At 41.6% G+C, this 21,092-nt stretch overlaps 1 protein-coding gene across 4 annotated transcripts in view; it reads left to right on the top strand.

Moving 5' to 3' along the window:
• ryr3 (ryanodine receptor 3) overlaps positions 1–21,092 on the top strand; it is a 169,303-nt gene that overhangs the window by 16,505 nt on the left and 131,706 nt on the right. For 2 of the 4 annotated variants that reach the window (XM_083790958.1, XM_083790957.1), the window contains exons 2-6: positions 6,083–6,202; positions 13,450–13,551; positions 15,266–15,286; positions 20,130–20,204; positions 20,720–20,798. In XM_083790958.1, the coding sequence (XP_083647084.1) occupies positions 6,083–6,202; positions 13,450–13,551; positions 15,266–15,286; positions 20,130–20,204; positions 20,720–20,798 (397 nt within the window). The remainder of the gene's footprint in view (positions 1–6,082; positions 6,203–13,449; positions 13,552–15,265; positions 15,287–20,129; positions 20,205–20,719; positions 20,799–21,092) is intronic. The other 2 variants (XM_083790960.1, XM_083790959.1) reach the window with 1 other exon arrangement.

Below are 21,092 nucleotides of genomic sequence, written 5' to 3'. Positions count from 1 at the left end.
TTATCTAATATTGGATTCATTTCAAACAGACCACTAGGCTGAGATACCAACTCATTTGCGATGTTTTTTGAAAACCTTATGCCCATACCTAATGCCATGCCAAAAATCTAAAACTTGTCACCAAGTACACCATCTTGATTATGTACTCCCAGCTATCACACTCTATCGCTTTTGATAGCTAGTCTACAGCTACTGTAAGCTTAACTTAACCTGTAGCTCCTTCTGTACTTAGCACCTCCCCTGACATTTATGAGAAACACGACCCCTGGGCCAATCCAACCATTTAGAAAGGCAACGCAACCGAGAGAGTGTGAACACGGTAACAAACCTGGTGGAATTCTCTATGCTCACCCCCTTCTGTTTTCTTTTACCACTGACCGCCTTTTTGTTCCCCAAATTCTGGCCTGTCACTGCCAACGAGCATGCGTGACACATGTGTGTCAAAATAGCAGCGCTGAGGGACAGAGCAGATTCACCTTTTCTCAAGTTCACATCGGTGGCAGCTCCGGGTGACTTGTGGGAGTTTATTTGGCATGCTGAAGCTCTGGGAGTTCTCGGGTTTCGGCCAGTGAGAGCATTGGGCCGCAAACACCTGCTGTTGTCTGTTAGGGCAGGCGTTTTCAAAGTGGGTCCCAGGGGGTCATCATCCAAATGAGCGGTAGTTTAATTTGACTACATTTCAATTCACTTGAAATTTGTTCAATACAAAGAAAACTTACGAGTGGCTATTCTAACAGTGTTTAAATATTGCTGTTATGAATCTATTTCTGATGTACAAAATGTGATTGATTAAAACATGTAATTTGAAAAATGTACCATGGCCTCTAGGGCACAATTATTTGAAATGGGGGTCTAAAGACAGTTAGGTTGGGGGGTCTGTAGCAGGACAAAATTAGAAACTCCCTAGAGCTAAACGAAAGAGAGAGAGAGGTAGAGAGACAGAATACAGTTAAAGGGAGGGTGTCAAAAGGGAAGGGTCTCCAGAAGGGCAGTGGCATACCTGCATGTCCCAGTGGAGTGTCAAGGAAAGCCCTGAGGAGGTTGTGACAAGAGGTTTTGTTGCCAGTGTGGAATGGTAGAGGGTCTGGTTAGGTTTAGGTCAGCTGGGAAAGGCGTAGGGGTAGGGGGACAGAAGCCAGGGTCAATTTGACACTGTACACTTGCTAGTTGCCCCGCCCAACCTACCCCTCCCCACCCCCACCCCATACTCACCCCCCTGCGGAACACGGCCCTATACATAGACCATGATGCCACCCCTGGTTAAGCCTAATTTATATTTTCACTTGCTGAAAAGAACTGATCTGTGTGACATGCTCTTATTGGCTTATATGTTCTTTTCGGACAAGCGACACTGTCGCACAATGTAGTATACTGTAAATTAAACCTTAGCGGTCTAGCAGATGGCCATGTCTCACGGATCACTTTGCTGCAGATTCACCAGATTCCCTGGCCTGGGATCAAATCAGAGAGAGAGAGAGAGGGAATGGGGGAGAGAAGAGGGAGGGAGGGAGGGGAAAGAGAGAGATTAGCTCTGTTAAGATGTCTAGGTGTGGTTATACTTTAATCTTTAAACTTTCATTTTAATGCAAACGTTGTGATCATATCATAGATATATTTGATTATACGTGATGGCACAGGGGACCCGATGGCACACCCGGGGCCATCAAGTGTACTTGTTTTCATGCCTGGTTTATAATTAGCTGTGCACTGGTGTTGCTCATCGCAAATAGCGATCTACAAGCTCACACGTTTTGATGCTTGATGTGATGACATGGCTCGCAAACCAAATATAAATCAGGCATTAGTTTAGCCTGTGTCTGCACTCTACACAGTACGTAATCCCCCCCACACACACTATTCCTGTCAATCTCTTTGAGACTGTCGTCATTTCATCATGGTTTCAGTCCGACCGCTTCTGCTTTCGAACGATCTGAAAGCGATGTCAGCAAGGTTCAGCTTGCTTCTTTCAGTCCACCTGGTGTGAATGTCATGATAGCAGTTGCATTGGAAAAGAAAAAAGCATCTTGCTGTCCATCTTTCAACAGGCAAACACACACACACACACGCACCGAGAGATGCGGGCATTTCATACACCCTATGAATTTTTGTCAACTCCAAAATGGGGACACCAATTTGACAACATCTACTGACCACAATCGTTACACATTATGGCCAAATATGGCCTATAGTACAGATGTGCACTCATGCCCGCACACCCTCCGGTCAGGTCATTAGTACTGCAAGAGCCTCTAGCTAGTTTTACCAGGTGACCAGAATTTCAATCAGCTGCTACTGTATAAGAAAAGTATGTATTTATTTAATTTTAAAGAGGTGTCTAGACGGCAGCTATATTGAATATCCCTGGCCTTACTCTTGGAGCGCATGTACAGTATGCCATTCCCAAGGACAAATCCCACAACAAATTGCTGTGATGCACAGACTAGCCGGGTGCTCGTTTTGGTTCACTTGCTAATCTATTATGTCCACCACGGCTTACCAACTCGGACAGTGCTAATATGTGGGCAGTCTAACTCTATCTTCACGTAATGTCATATATTTGTTGTAAAATACACAAATACAACGTTGAATGAAGCTAAACGAGCGCTTCCCAAAACACAATGTTTGTCGGGAAAAGCATACACACCTCGGGAAGAACAAGCTACAGTACATATCAGGGATCTATCAGCGATACCACTACGAGTTGTAATTCTCAATGTCTCCCTGCTGTGAATGGCCGTTTAAGCCTATAAAAAGCAGGGCTCTGGATTCTTTAACCACACCTTAGCATCCCTCCCTATTCTGGGCATCTCATGAACATTCCGCAACAAAATAGCCAATCTACAAGCTCTCAACGTGCTCGCAACACAGTGTGTTGTGAGCTTGTAGTTCGGCTGTTTGCAGTGAAGAGATTTGGCGTGGAGGGAAAAAGGATAGTATAGAATCCCGGGTGAGCCCAGTCAGCTAAGTGTAGGGCTTACCGTTAGCCTAAGTGGTTACCGTAAGTCAATGGTTAATGCCAACCCTTGCATGCTCATTCAGTTCAGCCTATTCTGGGATATTGGGGTACTGTACTGTAGGACCAAGCCCAGACAATATACTGTATTGTATTTGGACTTTATCTTTTATACATTTTTTGTCTCTGGAATGTTACATTCATGTGAAGAATAGGCCACAGCATTGTTGTGGCATTATTATGGAGCTTTCATCTGGTAAACTGGACTGTGTGGAAAGATTATTGTGTCAAATGTGTTAGGTAGGCATTTCACGGAGGTCATGAAGGCCATGGTCATCGTGACCTCTCAGTTTGACTTTCTGACCCTAAAAAGACTCACACACTGCCCCAGCTGATTGAACCTTGAAGGTCTGAGGAAGAGCCTCCTAGCTCGGAGGCGAAATGTTACCAATATAGAAATAACCCACAATGTGAGCAGCATTCTGGTGCACAGGTTTTATATTTTCTTTTATCATTTCAGCTTTTTCTACTCCCCATATCACCATCTTCAAAAGTGTCCAGTGGACTAGTGATCAATCCAGGGCTGAGCATGCATGACATTTTGTTCATGCATGTTTATTTTTGAAATAAACATTAAATGAAATTGCTAATTTCAGTGGCCTTAAAATCATTGTTTTGTTTGATGGCCTTCCTGGCTGCCCTGGCATTTGGCCTTTGTGCCCTCAAACAATTTACAACACCAAAGGTCAAATGGCTGCCTGTGAGTATAGCTATATTGAGAACTCATGGCTTTAGTTTTTGAGGGGCGCTAGCCCTTCCTATATACAGCTTTAATGTTTGTTAATAAAGACAATAAAGAGAAATCTAATGTTTGTTTTCAGGACTAAAACAAACATTAGCACCTGTTGCTTAGACAAACATGTTGTAATTGATGTTGTAAGATGATAAGAGCGCCCCTCACTTCACACAGGTGTGATTTTTATATTCTAAAAGGCACCCAGATGACAGTGTAGTGACAATTTAAGGACTTTTAAGACTTGTATAAAACCTCAAAGGCTCTAAAGGAAAAATACCATTACTGCATCAAAAGTAATTGGCAAACCATGCAAAAAACTGGTCAAACATTGGCCAGATTGTTAAATAATATAAGAAAAAGGCAACAATTGTGAAAATAGCCGATCTACAAGTTCACAACGAGTTTGTAGATCGGCTATTTTCACAATATTTAACTGTGGAACCATTCTGTTGCTTGTCTGGGTGGGGGGTCCCCAGTTCAAAATATGATTACTCAGCCTGAAAAGGTTGAGAACCTACCTGAATATTCCTAAAATTGCTAGCCTACCACCTTGATATAAAATAACAATGTTGTAACTTGTAGTGTGTAACCTTTTGTAACTATTCATTGATTCACTCGTATACCAAAATCCATTTGGAAAAAATGGATCACATTCGCATTATCTAACGTTTGGATAGTTGGTGTTAAGGTGACGTATGCTCTGACCGAAAATGTAAAATGTAGAGGGAACCTTGGTCCCGACGTGATATAAAAACATCCTGAGATAAAGCCACCTACTGCCTGGTTTTTAGCTGCTATACCCTTGGTGGCCATTAAATTGTGCATGTTTGCTGTGTTAGGCAAGGCTGGTGCTTGCCCATGGAAATGTGTCGCAGGACCACTAATAAATTATGACTCAATCTCTCTCAACCCATAAAATGTGCTTGTTAACCAGAATTTCATTCTTGCTGCAGAAGTTAGTCACCTCGGCAATTGTCAGTAGATTCTCTAGATGTATTAATGATCTCATTGCATTTACAACATCTACAGTACTGTAGTTGAACATTCTCTAATTCAATATACACAAAACTTTCTAACGCTAAAATATAAATGTCCACTCTGAACTACAGCAGCAATCTTCCTGAACTCATCATTATTTGAGGTCCATTTATTGTTCATTCAAGCTTCATACTTTTCACGTCCATAAATGTGCATATCATACGTTAACCCCAAACAGTGTTTGCTAATGATGGGGAAGAAATGTGTGGCCTGTATTGATTTACATACCATACCTCTACAGATTAGTTAAAATATTTTGTATTAGCTAAAATAAGTTCCAGATTGTAGCTTTATTTCAAACTGCTCTGAGGCAGTGGGAGTCAGGAGAACCATGGTAACTATCAGCTCAGATTAGCGTGGGACATGAGTTGGCAGCAGGAGACACATGTACACGTGTGTGTGTGCACGTGCAAGCAACGTACACACACACACACACACACACACACACACACACACACACACACACACACACACATGCGCAGAGAGAAAGAGAAGAGAGAGAGAGAAAAAGCTGGCCCTTCGTAGGATCTGTTGACCACAGCTGAATGGAGACTTCCTCCCATAGAGATACCAGGGACTGTCCATAAATGGACATGAATGATGTACTGTAACTGGGTTAGACATTACGTATATTAATCCAAGCTGAGTTTCTCGTAATGATATGTTGATTCTGTTGTGGGTCATGACATGAAAGTATTTTAGTTTTTTGACATTTTTATTGTCTGCAACATGACAGAAACAGGAGCCTGTATTGATTTAATTATATTTTGTGTGGTTTAAAACACAATAACACACGCATGCGCGCACACACACACACACACACACACACACACACACACACACACACACACACACACACACACACACACACACACACACACACACACACACACAGCTTACTCAACAAAAGCTATTGGCTCATGAATAAATAAAGTGCTGTACTGTTCGTACAAAAATGTTTAGATTTCAGCAGTTCTTTGGTGGTTCTTTGGGGTGCTCATTCTTCTTAGTTTAGGCACCTAAACTAAGATGACAGTTTAGGCATCATTTGACAAAGGTGTTACTGTATATATCACCTTATAGGTGCTATAATGTAGCACCAAACGAGATTTCCCTATGGACTATGAGCCAAAGAACCACCTTCAGTGCTATTTAGCACCACTTCTGAACAGTGTTTAGTGTGATAAGATAACAATCTGAGCCACTGCAGGCTGAAAGGCTCTCATCTTTGATTCTTTTGTATTTGACCGTGGTCACAATTTCCCTTTTTGTTTGTTTTACTTCTCCTCTGCCAGGAAGATGAGGTGGTGCTCCAGAGTGTGGCCACTATCCAGAAAGAGAACCGGAAGTTCTGCCTGTCTGCGGAGGGACTTGGAAACCGTTTGTGTTACCTGGAACCCACATCTGAAGCTAAGGTGAGGAGGACAATACAGAGCTTGGTTGAAACTGGAATGCCTTATGGAAAGAAATTGAGAACAGCTAACGTATTGTGTGATATTATCATGTGGCTTGTTATAGTTGACTAATGTGTGCTGCCATCCAGCCTAATCTCACCCCAACACGGTGAAATAACAGGGATTGGCAATTCTGAACATAGCATAACCTAAACTACAAAATGTAATACATACAGTATAGTCTGTACATATAACACCACTATTGTTTTGACCATGATGAATTATATCAATTATATCAAGAGTTTGGGTTTTGCACCCCTGCATAACAAGGTTTTGAGGTTGTGGGCATGTATGAAAAGACGTGAGGCAATGGAGAGGGGAGGGATTAACAGCGCCACTATATGTCAGTTTGCATGGAGACACGTTTTTTGGTCAGCGAACATATAAAGTAGTAGTCTGTCATGTGTCACTAGGACAAACATGACGATGTCATAAAGCCCAATTCATAGCCCAGACGTAGCATACACCAGTGGTTGTCAAAGTGTGGTCCGGGTACCTAAACGTCCAAAGATTTTGAAAATCTTTTTTGGGGGTCCCTGGCACAAAATGTTTTCGAATAGGGGTCCGTGTCGGCGTGGCCAAAAACATATCAATCTGATATGAAAATGTTTGAGAATCACTGGCATACACAGATGGTATGTGATGTGGCGCGTGCAGACAGTAATGATGCAATAGCGGACGTCATGAGTCTAACTGGGCATGCCTGTGTGAAGCTCAGTTTGTGATGCCTCATGCCCAGCATTAAAATACCGGCATGGCTCAGCATGAAACTGTTTCACATGGACATGCACTATCAGTGAAAAGCTGTGTAAGTGTTACTTATTCTTTTGGAGAACTCCCTAGGGGCTTCCTTTCAAACTGAACAGCAAATAGTAATTATAATGAAGGATGATATCGTAATAAGCAGTGCTGATTACGGTTGCCTCAGTGTCGCCATCTTGTTTGTTTCTCTTTTCAAACAGGCAATTACAATGTATGGTCATTAGATGAACAATGCAATTAAATTAGGAGCTGTCTCGCATTTGACTAAATGAATTGTCCCGAGGACACTTCATCAAACTTAGCTGAGCGTCAGTCATTGTTTGCTTTTTGTTTTCGCTGGCCTAGCACCTACATTCTGTCCCTCTCTGAACTCCAGCCAGTTAAGCTTTCTACTCAAATAATTTTGAGTAGTAAACTCCTACAGTTCGCCATCACTGATTTATCCAATTGTGTATTTAAAAAAATTATGTGATGTAATTTTATGCAAGGGTATGGAGATGAAAACAAATACCACCGTCGTTGGCTGTCGGCATAGCTATTAGGCTACTGTTTAGCTTCACACATCTAAGCCTAGATGTCCTGTGTGCAAGCATGAAAACCACAGTCTGAAAACTCTGTTAGAGACGCCGTGCCAGATTCTGATACTGTGAAGATTGGTACTGTAGTGTAGCCTTTTACGTGCCATGCATATGGAGTAAAGCTAAAGTGAATTAGACCAGTGGTGTGCCGTGAGACAAGTCCAGATTTGAAGATATTTTCCTTTTAATTTACTATATCAGTACTTTGTGTGCACATATTTGCCAATACAGAGGAAAATACTAGGCTACACCCTAAAAATGCATTTTAGCCTCTTTCATCGTGGGGTCCCTATTTTGGGGTATGTCATTATAGACGCACATTTATTTATTTATTTTTGTTTCATTTGCCTTTTAAATTTGTATTTATTTTCACAATTCTCCGTATAGCTTGTAGATCGGCTAATTCCGCTATTTGCATTGGTAAATAAAAATAAACACAGTGACAAGAGTAATACCACGTGTTTTAGATGCTATTTTGCATGGATATGAATACAGGCGTGTCTTCAGATTTTGACTTACTTGAATTACTGCAGACCTTTGGACAGGATTGAAAGCAATATCTCAGCTTGGCACGAAGTCCCTGTCCCGTCCATGCCAGCTCTGATGACAGTTTGTACTTTGTTACCCTAGTACTTCAACTTTATTGTCATGATGAGTTAATGTCGAAGTGTCCTTGAGCAAGACTCTGAACCTCTAACTGCTCCCGATGCAGGTTGGTGCCTTGCATGGTTTCCTCCTCCCTCATTATATGAATGTGTGTGTGAATGGGTGAATGTAATGCACAATCTATGTACAGTAAAGCGCGATAAAAGCGCTATATAAATGCACCATTTACCATGGTGATCTCGCCCATCTTGACATGCATATGATGTTCTCCCAACCGTGGGTGTATTTGGTTTCTTTTGCAGGGTGAAGATGTTACATTTGACAGAGTTGTACTGTAGGTTGTTGTGTTGTGTTAGAAAGATCTACTGAGATAAATCTCTGTCTCTCTTCAACTCCCACTCCTAAAATACTTGTTCTGGAGGAGGCTATAAATGTTGATTTTCTGCAGGTTTTGTTTTTATTTGTGGTTGCTGCTACCTTTATTTATTTATTTATTATTCTTTTTTAATGTACTTAGTATGTATTTAGTGAACTGGAGGCACTAATTGGGATTTAAATTGGGTATGATTCTTGAAGCAATACTTTCTATTTTTAGTTTCCCTGTATCACAGTATAGTGAACTGGAGGCACTTATTGGGATTTAAATTGGGTATGATTCTTCAAGCAATACTTTCTATTTCTAGGTTCCCTGTATCACAGTATAAGATGATGTTGTGTTCATACTGTGGATTGATGTGTGCCGGCTTAGACACAACATTTTTTTGCATTTCCCGTCAGTCAGTCAGTCAGTCAGTCAGTCAGTCAGTCAGTCAGTCAGTCCGTTTACATCTCTCATTATTAGTCAAAGCAATTATAATAATGTGGTGGCCACTCACCAGCAGGCGTCCGTCACGCCTCGTCTTACTGGTAGTAGTAGTAGCAGTAGTGTTAGTATAAGCACATTAACTATTGGATATATGTACATTCTATCAGGCACGTGTAACTGGGCTCCTCCTCAATGGGTGGGTGACAGCCCAGGAAAAGCTCAAAATTCAAAGGAGACCAGTTATTTATGTCTGGCATATGCAGTGCAATTGCTGTAATAGCTGTTTTTGTGTACATCTTATAATTCGAATGAGTATAGGCCTAAATGTTTTGCAGTTTCACAACTTGTTGAGTTGAGCTAAGCTGTTGCTCTTTCTGTTGCATTTGTTATTATGCCACAGAAAGTACTCAACTTTCTATTTTTGTTACAGTAGGCTACCATAGTAATTAGCAGATAAAGTCACTCTTTTCCAAGTCTTTTGTGTAGATGTTTATGAACAAATAGTTCCTGGTCTGTATGAGGTCTGAACGTAGCTGCTACACTGCATGCTAGGAAAAACATCACGGACCAAGGAAGCAACCAATTACACTATTGTCTGAACTCTGAGCCAAGTTTGATGAAGTGACCTTGGGACAATAATAAAATTAATCAAATGCGAGACAGCTCCTAATTTAATTGCATTGTGCATCTAATGACCATACATTGTATTGGCCTGTTTGAGAAGAGAGACAAACAAGATGGTGACACAGAGGCAACCATGTAACCAGTGCCTGTAATTACGTTTAATTATTTTCTTTGTTTCTTCATGTACCTTATATATATATTACTCTACTCAAATTAGGAACATCTGACAGTTATGACATGTTCTTGGTTTCTTCCTATCTATATTCTTGTCCACTTTCATTAGAACCGCAAATATAATAATAATAATTCATCCACTTTTTTACACCTGTAAACCCATGATATCATGGTAAATGGTGCATATAGCTCTTTTATCCAAAGCGCTTTTGATCGATTACAGCATTACCTTGCAAACCATGCAAGGCACCAACCTGCACATCAGGAGCAATTAGGGATTCAGACTCTTGCTCAAGGACACTACAACACTAATTCTGGGGGAGCCCGGTATCGAACTGTCGAACTGCTCCTTCTGTCCCTTATCCCTGATTTGTACTTTATTATTATAAATAATATGGTTATTTATTTAGGAAACGTGTAATCAAGTATATATCAGGCTTTAATTGCATTCGCGGCTTATCTGGTGTGGATTAATAATTTAATTTAGTTACAGACAGGAAATACAATTATTACAAAATAGACAAAAGAGAATAATTATAATATGAACAGGCAAAAAGATAAAACACACACGTTTTGAATTTGATGCTTGATGTGATGACATGGCTCGCAACCAAATATAAATCAGGCATTAGTTTAGCCTGTGTCTGCACTCTACACAGTACGTAATTCCCCCCACACACACTATTCCTGTCAATCTCTTTGAGACTGTCGCAGACAGTATAGAGTACGATGTGGAATTGCTTGTCATCGTGGTTGAGTCCGACCGCTTCTGCTTTCGAACGATCTGAAAGCGATGTCAGCAAGGTTCAGCTTTCTTCTTTCAGTCCACCCTGGTGTGAATGTCATGATAGCAGTTGCATTGGAAAATAATAAAGCCTCTTGCTGTCCATCTTTTAACAGGCAGACATCCCACACAGAGACATTCTCACACACACGCACATATGCGCTTGTGCGTGCGCGCACGCACACACACACACACACACACACACACACACACACACACACACACACACACACACACACACACACACACACACACACACACAGTGGTGGTCAGAGGATCCCGTGGATGTTTGTTGAGTAACAGTGTGCCATCCCCATTATCACCCAGTGGCCCACCACTCTGCTCACATTACCCTATTAGTTGTTACCACAGGAATCAGGGGTCACCTCACTGTTACTGGCTAGCAGCTATACTTAAACCCGCTCTCATCCCATGTTATGTTAAATAATTGTATGTTATATAATAATATGTTAAAGACCCCTAGTTCTGTATAAACGTCCGTAGGGCAAACGATGGGCCAATACACACTTTAACACATTCTGGGGTTAGGTTAAAAAAAAAAGTAACAGTGGGTAAGTTAAAGTTAATTAAGTTTAAGTTAATTAATCAGCCAAAGTCCTGTCCCTGGCCTTGAATTGTTTCATAGATGCCCCCTGTTCTCTATTTTCCCCACCTCTCCCACAGTAAAATGCAGCTAGAATGATAGAAAAATAAGTTTGGAGCTACTAATACCGCATTATAATGTAGACAACTAGCCTTCTACCATTCTAGCAGCATTTTACTGTGAGAGGGGTGGGGGAAATGGAGAACAGAACATCTATGAAACAATTCAAGGCCGACATGTATGTTGGGACAGGATTTAGTGTATGTGTTTTGGTCTGGATTTCACCTTTACGTCATACATGTATCTATCCGGTTAGTAAAAGTTGCTTCAAAGTGATTTAGAAGTATAGATGGAAATATGAGAGTGCAATCACAACATACTGTACATTTTAAGACCTTAGGTTTAGTGGTAAATGAACATTCACAGTATTTTTGTTTGTTAATGTACTGTTATTTATAAGTTATGAAAGAATGTGAAGTTTGATGTTTAACAACAGTGCCATCCACTCAAGAATTAATGAAAGAAAATGCTTTCTCTAGTCTAAAAAAAAAACAATTTGAGGACTGATCCTATTGAAACTGTCTTAGAATAGTATTATTAATTTTCCTCTGATACCTTTTCAGTTGTCACATCACTATGCATAAAGTTAGGTCTGCAATTTAATCCTTCATCATCTACTACTGTACCTCAATGAATTTCAGAGAGAGAGAGAGAAATAAAATAAAATAAAATAAAAAATAAATAAATAATTGTACAATGTCAGCCAGCGACACGGTGAGACTATGGATAAATACTGTAGTGTAGATAATATGCAATCTATTTATGGTGAAACATTTACACCAGTTGGCCTAAACAGGACTCTTGATTATGTGTACAAAACAATACTGACAACTTCAGCGTAGCTGTATAAAGTGGCTTAGGTGTAAACCTTGCAAAACAATTGAAGCTCAAAAGCCTCTATTATTTTATTAGTGGAGGAATATTGGGGTGTGGCAATAAATCTCCCACGTGACCTAGTGCCATTGAGGGTCACAACCTCTTCATGGTTAGGTGCAATGTTGTCTTATACTGTAGAAGATATGCCGGTCACAATTATTAGATCAATTCCTGTCGTAATTATTTGAGCTTATCACAACAATTACTTTGTGCAATCATTATGTATAACAGCTGGATGTCATATTTTTGTCTCCACCAGCCGAAGGCATGGGGAGAGTATGTTTTGCACTCCGTCCGTCCGTCCGTCCGTGTGTCCGTGTGTCCGTCCGTCCGTGAACAGCTAATCTCAGCCACCGTTAACCCGGTCGATGCCAAATTTTGCACACACACTCCCTGGATGCCAACCATGAACCTCTGCCCCAAACTTTCCAGAACGGCCTGTTATAGCGCCACCAGGAGGCCGCTTTGTGCAAAACAAGTTTTTTCACAGTACACCTACAGATTTTGTCCAAACATCACGCAAATTGGTACACAGTCTCTCTAGAGCCATTCAACGAAACGGGTCTTTCAGATTTATCAGACTCCATCCTGATTGGTTAAGATTGGCTTCCAAAGTTCACAGGAGTGCTCAGTTTCAAACAAAATGCTGCAAATCATGAACACATCGCGTGATTTCCGTGAAATTGTGCACCCACATTCCCACTAGGCCCAGGACGAAATGCCACATGAACAATTTCAACTCAGCCTCAAGGTGGCGCTATAACTGGCCCAAAAGTGTTTTTACCTCTAACTGCACGGATCTGTGGATAACCTGGTGGAGACCTGTGCCCGGAAGGGCACTTTTTCTAGTTGTCATTATTTCCCTGCACGTTGTTGTCACTTATCCAGGGATGGTCCAGGGGAGGAGGGGGTCAAGGGGGCTTTAGCCCCCTCTGGTTAAGGCTAAGCTCCCCCTAAGCCCCCCTCTCCACAAGTCCAAATGACTGACTTCTATGTAAACTATTAGCCCCCTCTCTAAATAGCCAGCCCTCCATAGCACCCCCAGTCACAGTTTTCTGGAGCCATCACTGCACTTATCGTACTTATATCTGTCCTGTCCAATTTGAGATTGCAAAGCCTAAAAGGCAAACTAAATTTATTTTTATGTATGTGTTCAATGTCCAATGCCTAAAACACAATTGGCCTAAATCATTAAATCACAATAATATGTATGACGAATAGTCATAAACTTATTATGGTGACAGCCCTACTTCTAGATGCTCATCTGTCTAATCCCTTCCTTCCCACTGTACCCCCTCTACCCCGTCTCTCTCTCTGTCTCTCTCCGTCCTGCAGTATGTCCCTCCAGACCTGTGTATCTGTAGCTTCGTTCTGGAGCAGTCCCTGTCAGTGCGCGCCCTACAGGAGATGCTGGCCAAAACTACGGAGTGCGAAGGGGTGAGTGTTGTTTTCCTCTCATCCCCCCCCCCCCCAACACACACACACACACACACACACACACACACACACACACACACACACACACACACTCACTCACTCACTCACTCACTCACTCACTCACTCACTCACTCACTCACACTGACACTCACTCACCACTGCAGTCTTACAACGGTGCACTACAAAATGAATTAAATAACCATGCCATATATTTGTTCCACAGATGTATAGAGTCTGTCATATTTTGAATCAGTTACCCATTAATCGTTAATTGATGTGATGATACCGCAAGGTACCGTGTGTACAATGTATACTTTGCATCATTTGGAGCAGCCACCTTTATTCACAGAGCAGTTCTGATTGCTTGAAGTTTGATCAAGCAATCAGATTAGACTTGGCAACCCACTCAGTGACCACGGTACCACGGATTCTAATTTAATTCAGCACAGAAGCTACAAGTGGTGCTGAATGCTCTCTTTCTCTCTCTGTGTCACTCCCTCTCTCACTCTCGGAAGAGAGTGGGTGCCTCCCCAGCCCAGTTTGCATGCTAAGCACAGCAGGTGAGTCGTTTTGGAACAGGCCAGTGCAACGGGGCTTGACCGCAGCAGCAGCTGGATGTCCTGTTCGATGTTGCGTGCAAATCACGTTCACGTGTCTCTCAATCCCATTAGCCACCCCGGCCGTGAGATCCAGAGGGTTCTTTGAAGTTGTGGAATGAGAGAGAAAAGAATGAAGACACAAAGAGAAGCCTTCTCTTGTGAAGTCAGAATGAGCACAAAATTGCACAGCAACATTGCTCTGTGTTTTTGATGTTTATTTATGTAATCTCTGGTCCTACAGAATCCACTCAGTCTGTCTTTATTTTATTGATGGTGTGATGTTCTGCCAGGCAGACCACTGGAATCTTAGGAAGAGAGATTGAGACCTACTCAGTAAAATCCTTAGTGTTCATTTATCTCTGAGCACAAATGTAACGTTACATGCGTTACATGTTTAGGCTTTGAGTTACACATTAAATGAACAGTTGAACACTGAGGATTTCACTGTGCAGTCCGTGGCTTTGGTACTGATAGAGCCGTTCATAGACGTTCCAACCTCTTTGCGTTATCGCTGCATTGCCGCTCAGCAAGATTAATTGTTTTGGATATCCTGCAGCACTAATGCAGCATAAATACAGGAGATGAGCGTGGACTTCTACAAGCTGCTGCAGCTGTACACTTGGCAGACTTCTTGTGCTTTGTCATTTCATTAATGTATACTGTACCTCTTGATCCTCTCCTCAGAGACACAGGCCTGCCACTGTGATTGGCCTGGGCGACAGATTTATTTTGTGTTTTGAGCAACATCTTTGGCTGGCCTCTGTTTTGGCTGGACCACACGATGCTGGCCGGAATACAACCAGTCTGGTACACAGTCAAACCCCTAATAACAGTCTGGTACACAGTCAAACCCCTAATAACAGTCTGGTACACAGTCAAACCCCCAGTGTTTGTTTTTAAACACTGAAGTTGTAAAAATAGACCCATAAGAGTCAAGATTTTGTTGTTTAGATAATTTGGCTAATAAATCCCATTCCTTTCCCTCCACGCCCACTCCCTCCATCCACAATAAAAGTCCATTTCTCATCTCACCCCAATTGTTGCTCTCTCAAGACGCTGTAATTGACTGCAATACATCCAAATAACACTCTTTTCATTTGTATTTGTGTTACTAGAATGTCAACCTTGATCAATGGGTAGGTCCATCGGTTCATTCACTCATTCGTTATGTCATCATGTGTGCATGTCCCTTCTACTGACCCCACTAGACCGCCTCGGAAGAGTCCTCACTTTCACTTAAACGTGTTACATGTTGTTCTAGTAACCCCGCTAGACTGCCTCTTAAGGTCCTCACTTTCACTTCAAAGTGAAGTGTTGTCACCTTTCTGGACACACTACACCCAGTACAAGTCATATCAAAATGTCGACCAAGCGGTACTGTATTGTAAGGAGAGATTTACAGTGCCTCATTTTCTAAACAGTGAGGTTTGGAGTGTGTCACCCACTTTTGTTTACAGGGGGTTAAACTAGTCGACTAGTAAATCCACTAGTCGACCTTGTTCGTACTAGTTGACTAGTTGATGTTTTTTGTAGGCCTCAAGATCAGCTAGAATGCTATATTGTAGTCACAAATGTACACAGTTTTTAAATGTACAAATATTATTAAAAAAAACATAAGTAGTTAAACAACTAGTCGACTAGTAAAAAATCACTAGAAGTGAAAGCCCTATCAGTGTGCATGTGTTCAGTTACAGGGGACTCTGTATCTCTCCAGCTCTTCAGTAAACAGGTCTAGATGCCAATTCTATCCTGTCAAGAGCAAAAACTCATACTGTAAGTGAAATTGTAAGAAACTAATGGAGAACAAATTGGAACTGGAACACTATACAATTGAAGCTGATGAATTGACCTTTGGAGTTCTCTATCCTGATTGGATAAAATTGGGGTCCTGACCTGAACATTAGTTTTTTGTGCAGCAGAGAGATGGGTAGACCACTGTATTTTAACAAAGAATATTGATTACAACCATTTAAATGAACACTCAAGATTTTACGGTGTAGGGCTTCCAAATATTGACTAAATATATAAAAGATATAGCTTACGTTAGTATGTGTTATACAGTGTACTGTAGCTCATCGTGTATTTAACAATTAACATGATGACATCCATAAACATTTGCAAGCCACCTGATGTCTGAATAATACATTACCTATTCATCATAACTCACATGGACAGTCCTTTTTCTCTCTGCCAGTCTGAGGGACATTAATTAGCAGACATACTGTAGACTCTGAACACTGAACTATAGTTTATGGCGATCTGTAAATAGGGGGCCATTGGTGCTGTCACCTTGTGCACATTACTCACATGCTGTGCCTCGTCTCTCCCAACTGTGTGCAACGCAAACATTTCCAAGTGAAAGTGACTGGACTCACTCATGACTCACCTGCTTAAGTCACTGATTAATTATTTTGCCTTTTAATTTAGCAATATGCAAGCACTACTTTACAGCTAACAATATCATGCTAGGGGCAAAAATGTAAGTAAATCTTTTTGGAAAACCGTCTTCAATCTAAACAACGTACTGAGCCGTCGTAATCGTCCAGTTTCTGTCATCCGTGATGGAAGGCATTGAATACTTACGTACTGGTACTGTAGTAGACCACTCACCTGGTAGATGTTTTGGTTTGGTTTCTAACATCCATGAATTTCAGGAGTATCACTGTGAGGAAATGTCCTGGAATCAGCCTGGATTCCGGATTGTTTACGAACTGCAGAAAAACTGGATTATCCCACTTCCGTTCAACTCAGGCAGCATACGTTGCTGTTTTATTTTATTTATTATTTAAATATGGAGATACAAGGTTTCTGTCCGACAGCAACGATATTCAACAAACAAGCCTGACAAAACTCTATAATTCTGTGTCTTTCAAGGGCTCCCAATTTGATGTGCTTTAGGCCACACACCCCTGTTTAGTTTGACAGTATAGACTTAAAATTGTTACAAACTGGTATTGGTCCTTTTGTTACCTAACTAACCGTCATTTTAGCTGGGGACCCCCTGGAGCCCCCTGAACAACCTCTGGGGGTCCTCAGACCTCACATTGAGAATCACTGTTCTACCACCACCCCCCACCCCCCCTCATCCCCCGCCCGAAGAATATGTCCACAGTATAGCATTGATTTCGCATCACTTCATGCAGTCTAATTACATGTCACACTCTTTTGATACTCTGTCAATACAGCAAGAGTGAAGCCAATCAATCGCACATTGTCTCATTATCCAGATGATTTGAAGGATGTGGCGCACAGCTATTGTGTACATACAGTACATGCACACATACAGACGCAGTACTTAGCAAATGAACAACCATAATTTTCCCTGTAGCCTTTGAAAAATGTATGACCTAGCCCGAGCAATCATGCTCTGGCTACAGTATGAGATTAGGTGTCAAAATGTAATGAGCATTAGAGGTGCGTTACTCACTTACTCGGTCACTTGTTGGCAGTGGACAGTGGACACAGTACTCAACCCCAGTGCTTGTACTCAAAGTATAGATCCTCTTGCAGATATACAAGGAAACAAAGTGTTGTATCACAATGTGTGTTGAGCTTGTGGATCTGCTATTTTCAATATATTTGAAATGAGGCTTAAGTGGTTAATTCATAATGTACCTTTACCCTTCCTAGAAATGTAGTGGATTCAAAAGTACAATATTTGTCTTACTTGATTGCAAGTCCTCAAGTATCCAAAAGTACAGATACTCAAACAAGTACTGTTCACCACTGGGCATAGGGAATGCTTTTATAATGCCATGTTGGCAGATCACCAGTGGTTCTCAAGGTGTGGTCTGGGACCCCTCAGGGGTCCTTGAGGACTTCCAGGAGGTCCTCAGCAAAATGAGGAACAGTTTAATTCCATGTACTATTTGACTAGAAGTTAGTCCAATGACAGGATGTGTAGACATATCCACCGAGGGGTGCCCTGGGCGTGGCCATTACCGTAACATTAACTGATAAACCTCGGTAATGGCCGTGCCCAGGGCACCCCTCTGTGGTTTTTTTCTATAAGGATCACTATTAAGATCTTTGGGGGACCCTGGCATGACATCATTTCAAATGTGGGTCCGTGGCATAATAAGATCAGTCTGTGGCTGGACATGAAAGTTTGAGAACCCATGCTGTACATATTATGGCTGCAGACTCACGGTCACGGACTGGCATGCATACACATACTTTAAAGTCTTTGTATTACACACACACACACACACACACACACACACACACACACACACACACACACACACACACACACACACACACACACACACACACACACACACACCCAGTACCAAGCAGTGCATGACACAGTAATATGACAAGGAGAGAGGCGCTGCCATCACACCAAAGGTCACAATTCCTGACCATGATGTGTCAGCACAACAGGAAGCCTGAAATACGGGCCGGACACCACTCCTCATACCACCCACCTGCCATGGCCCCTTCCACTCTCTCTGTGTACCCCCCCCCCCCCCCTCCTCTCTGTGGAACCTCTCCACTCCCAGCTGTTCTTGTATACTCTTCCATCTTTTGATCGAACGTTGGTTTCTTTTTTCGTCCACCTTATGCAAGCCAGCTGGGACAGACTCGCTTAAGATTAGAGATGGGTCAGATTCAGAGGAGACTTGGGAGTTCCCTTTAGGTCAGTTTTAATGTAACCAGTGCCCATGCACACAAGCAAAGCCCTAACAAATGAGCTCCTGAATGGGGAGAAGATAACTAACCACGGATTGACATTTTTACACAGGAGTATCTGGTGTATCTTTATTTTTGTTTTGTTTACTATGCAGAGTTGGGGGGGGGGGGGGTGAATTGATTATTACAATTGATATTTGAACATCACTCATTATTATTTATTCTCTTAATGCCTCTAGAGGTTGATAAAGAGGGTAAGTAGCATTTTTTTTATCTCATCGAATGGGGGAACAACTGGTACCAACACTATCCTCATCTTACATGATTTTCTTTGAGTATCTTTAAACCATCTTCTTCTCGTTTTTGTTTTCACTCTGCTCACGTCCCACATTTCCTCAGCCATGGTACTGTAACGAAATTGTTCTCGTTTTGTCAGCAGAATGAGAAAGGTGTCTAACGAGTGTGCTACGTGTCTGTTTTGACAGTGTGTAGTTTGTCTCCGTTCCTGCTTGTCTGTCTCCTCATCTGTTTGCACATGATGGCGGCAGCGCCAGAAATAGAGGATAGTAATGTCCTCTATTGTTCTATTTTCTCCGGCTGTTGAGATGTCTCCCAAGTAGTCAGAACTACAGGAGAGCCATGCCTAACTTATGCGGTGTTGCGTGCCGAAAATAGCCGGTTTGCAAGCTCACAATGGGTCGCTCGCGGATACATGTTGTGAGCTTGTAAACCGGATATTTCCAACACTGTTGTACAATGAGGTATACATCAGGCTCTACACTACTGATGGAATAAGTACTATACACAACTACTGACAGACCAGAAGTACTGTACAGCATGCTAATTTAGTATTGAAGCTCTGTTCATTTAAAGGACCATACCGACGTCAATCCATGCCATTGTCTATTTACAGCTTCGGCCATATAGTACTGTGTTCTGTATTGTACATATACATAAACATAAACCATTGTTCCGTTAATGGCTTAATGTTTGGATTCTGTTTGTTTACATTTTCTCCAAAGTCATTTAAATGTTACCTGCAACATTTTAGTCAATGTTGGCTAAACATCCTTGCAGGATTTTGTTCCTGAATAACATTTTTCCTCCATTGACACATTTTTGCTTGGAAGCAAGTGGCTTCTTTGGAAAACAAACAAATGGAAAATTGTTGGCAGTGATACAGTATAGTGTGTTGCACGTACAGTACATGTGAGTGACAGTCAATGGGCTAAACATGCCAGACCACCGGTATGGTCCATTAAAGCACTGGTATTATGAGTGCCATATAGGCATCCCGTACCGTCTTACCTACCGATGTTGTCTTTCCTCTTTGCTTGGTGGCAGGCGGGCCAGGGGGGAGGACACCGGACCCTCCTCTATGGTCATGCCATCCTACTGCGACACGGCTTCAGCTCCATGGTGAGTGTATAAAGACTTTGTAAAGACTTGTCTATGAGCACTCCATACTAGAGTTTGATGTGATCATGTTGCCCGTCTGTGTAGTACAAAACAAAGGCTTTGGGTAAAAGGTCATACAGTGTACAGTATTTAACATAGTATTTCATTTGAGTGGTATGATAGATAGTCTGCTATGTGAAAACATCCCTGCATCACTCAGTATATAATGCACCAGTTAGTGGAATAGTGCTTTAAAATTATTCCCTTTGGTTATTGTATTTCTTGGCATTTGGAACTACCCTCTGCCTTCAAATTTGAATATGACCTCACATAATAAGAAGTTCTACTTAAAATTAAAATAAAAGCTGCTCTTTTAGAGTCAGTGCTGCTGCTGTGCATTTATTGTACTAATTAGACTCAGTCAGATGCTGGCAGAATAATATCAAAATGTTGCAGAGTGTATAGCCTTGGAAACAAAAGACCTTTCATGAAGTTCCTTTTAGCAAACAGTCTCGGTTTTGTTTAATTCCCACCAGTATCTGACCTGTTTGAAGACATCAAGGTCTCTGACAGACAAGCTGTCATTTGACGTAGGACTTCAGGAAGATTCAATAGGTACAGTATGGACCAATTACATCTCTGCATGTTTCAGATTTATTCAGTATTATTGTATAGCTGTTTCAAGAGTAAACTTTCTTATATTTTGAATATAGCTGATGTGCAAATATCATTAAGGGCTGCAGGCCACACTTTGGGTGTCATTCCAGTTGAAAAAATGACCCTCAGCCATTTTTCATTCAGAAACAATACTTCCCACTAAGACATGTTTTTCATTGCTATATTAGGGTACATGATTGTGTTAAAGTGTTAACTAGCTCTATATTGTGGTAGTAGTCATTGCTATAGAGT

The sequence above is a fragment of the Protomyctophum parallelum genome (genome assembly GCF_964188405.1).
Source record: "Protomyctophum parallelum genome assembly, chromosome: 19".
Taxonomy (NCBI): Eukaryota; Metazoa; Chordata; class Actinopteri; order Myctophiformes; family Myctophidae; genus Protomyctophum; species Protomyctophum parallelum.
The sequence above is the reverse complement of the archived record's forward strand: the minus strand, read 5'-3'. Positions and strand labels throughout refer to the sequence as shown.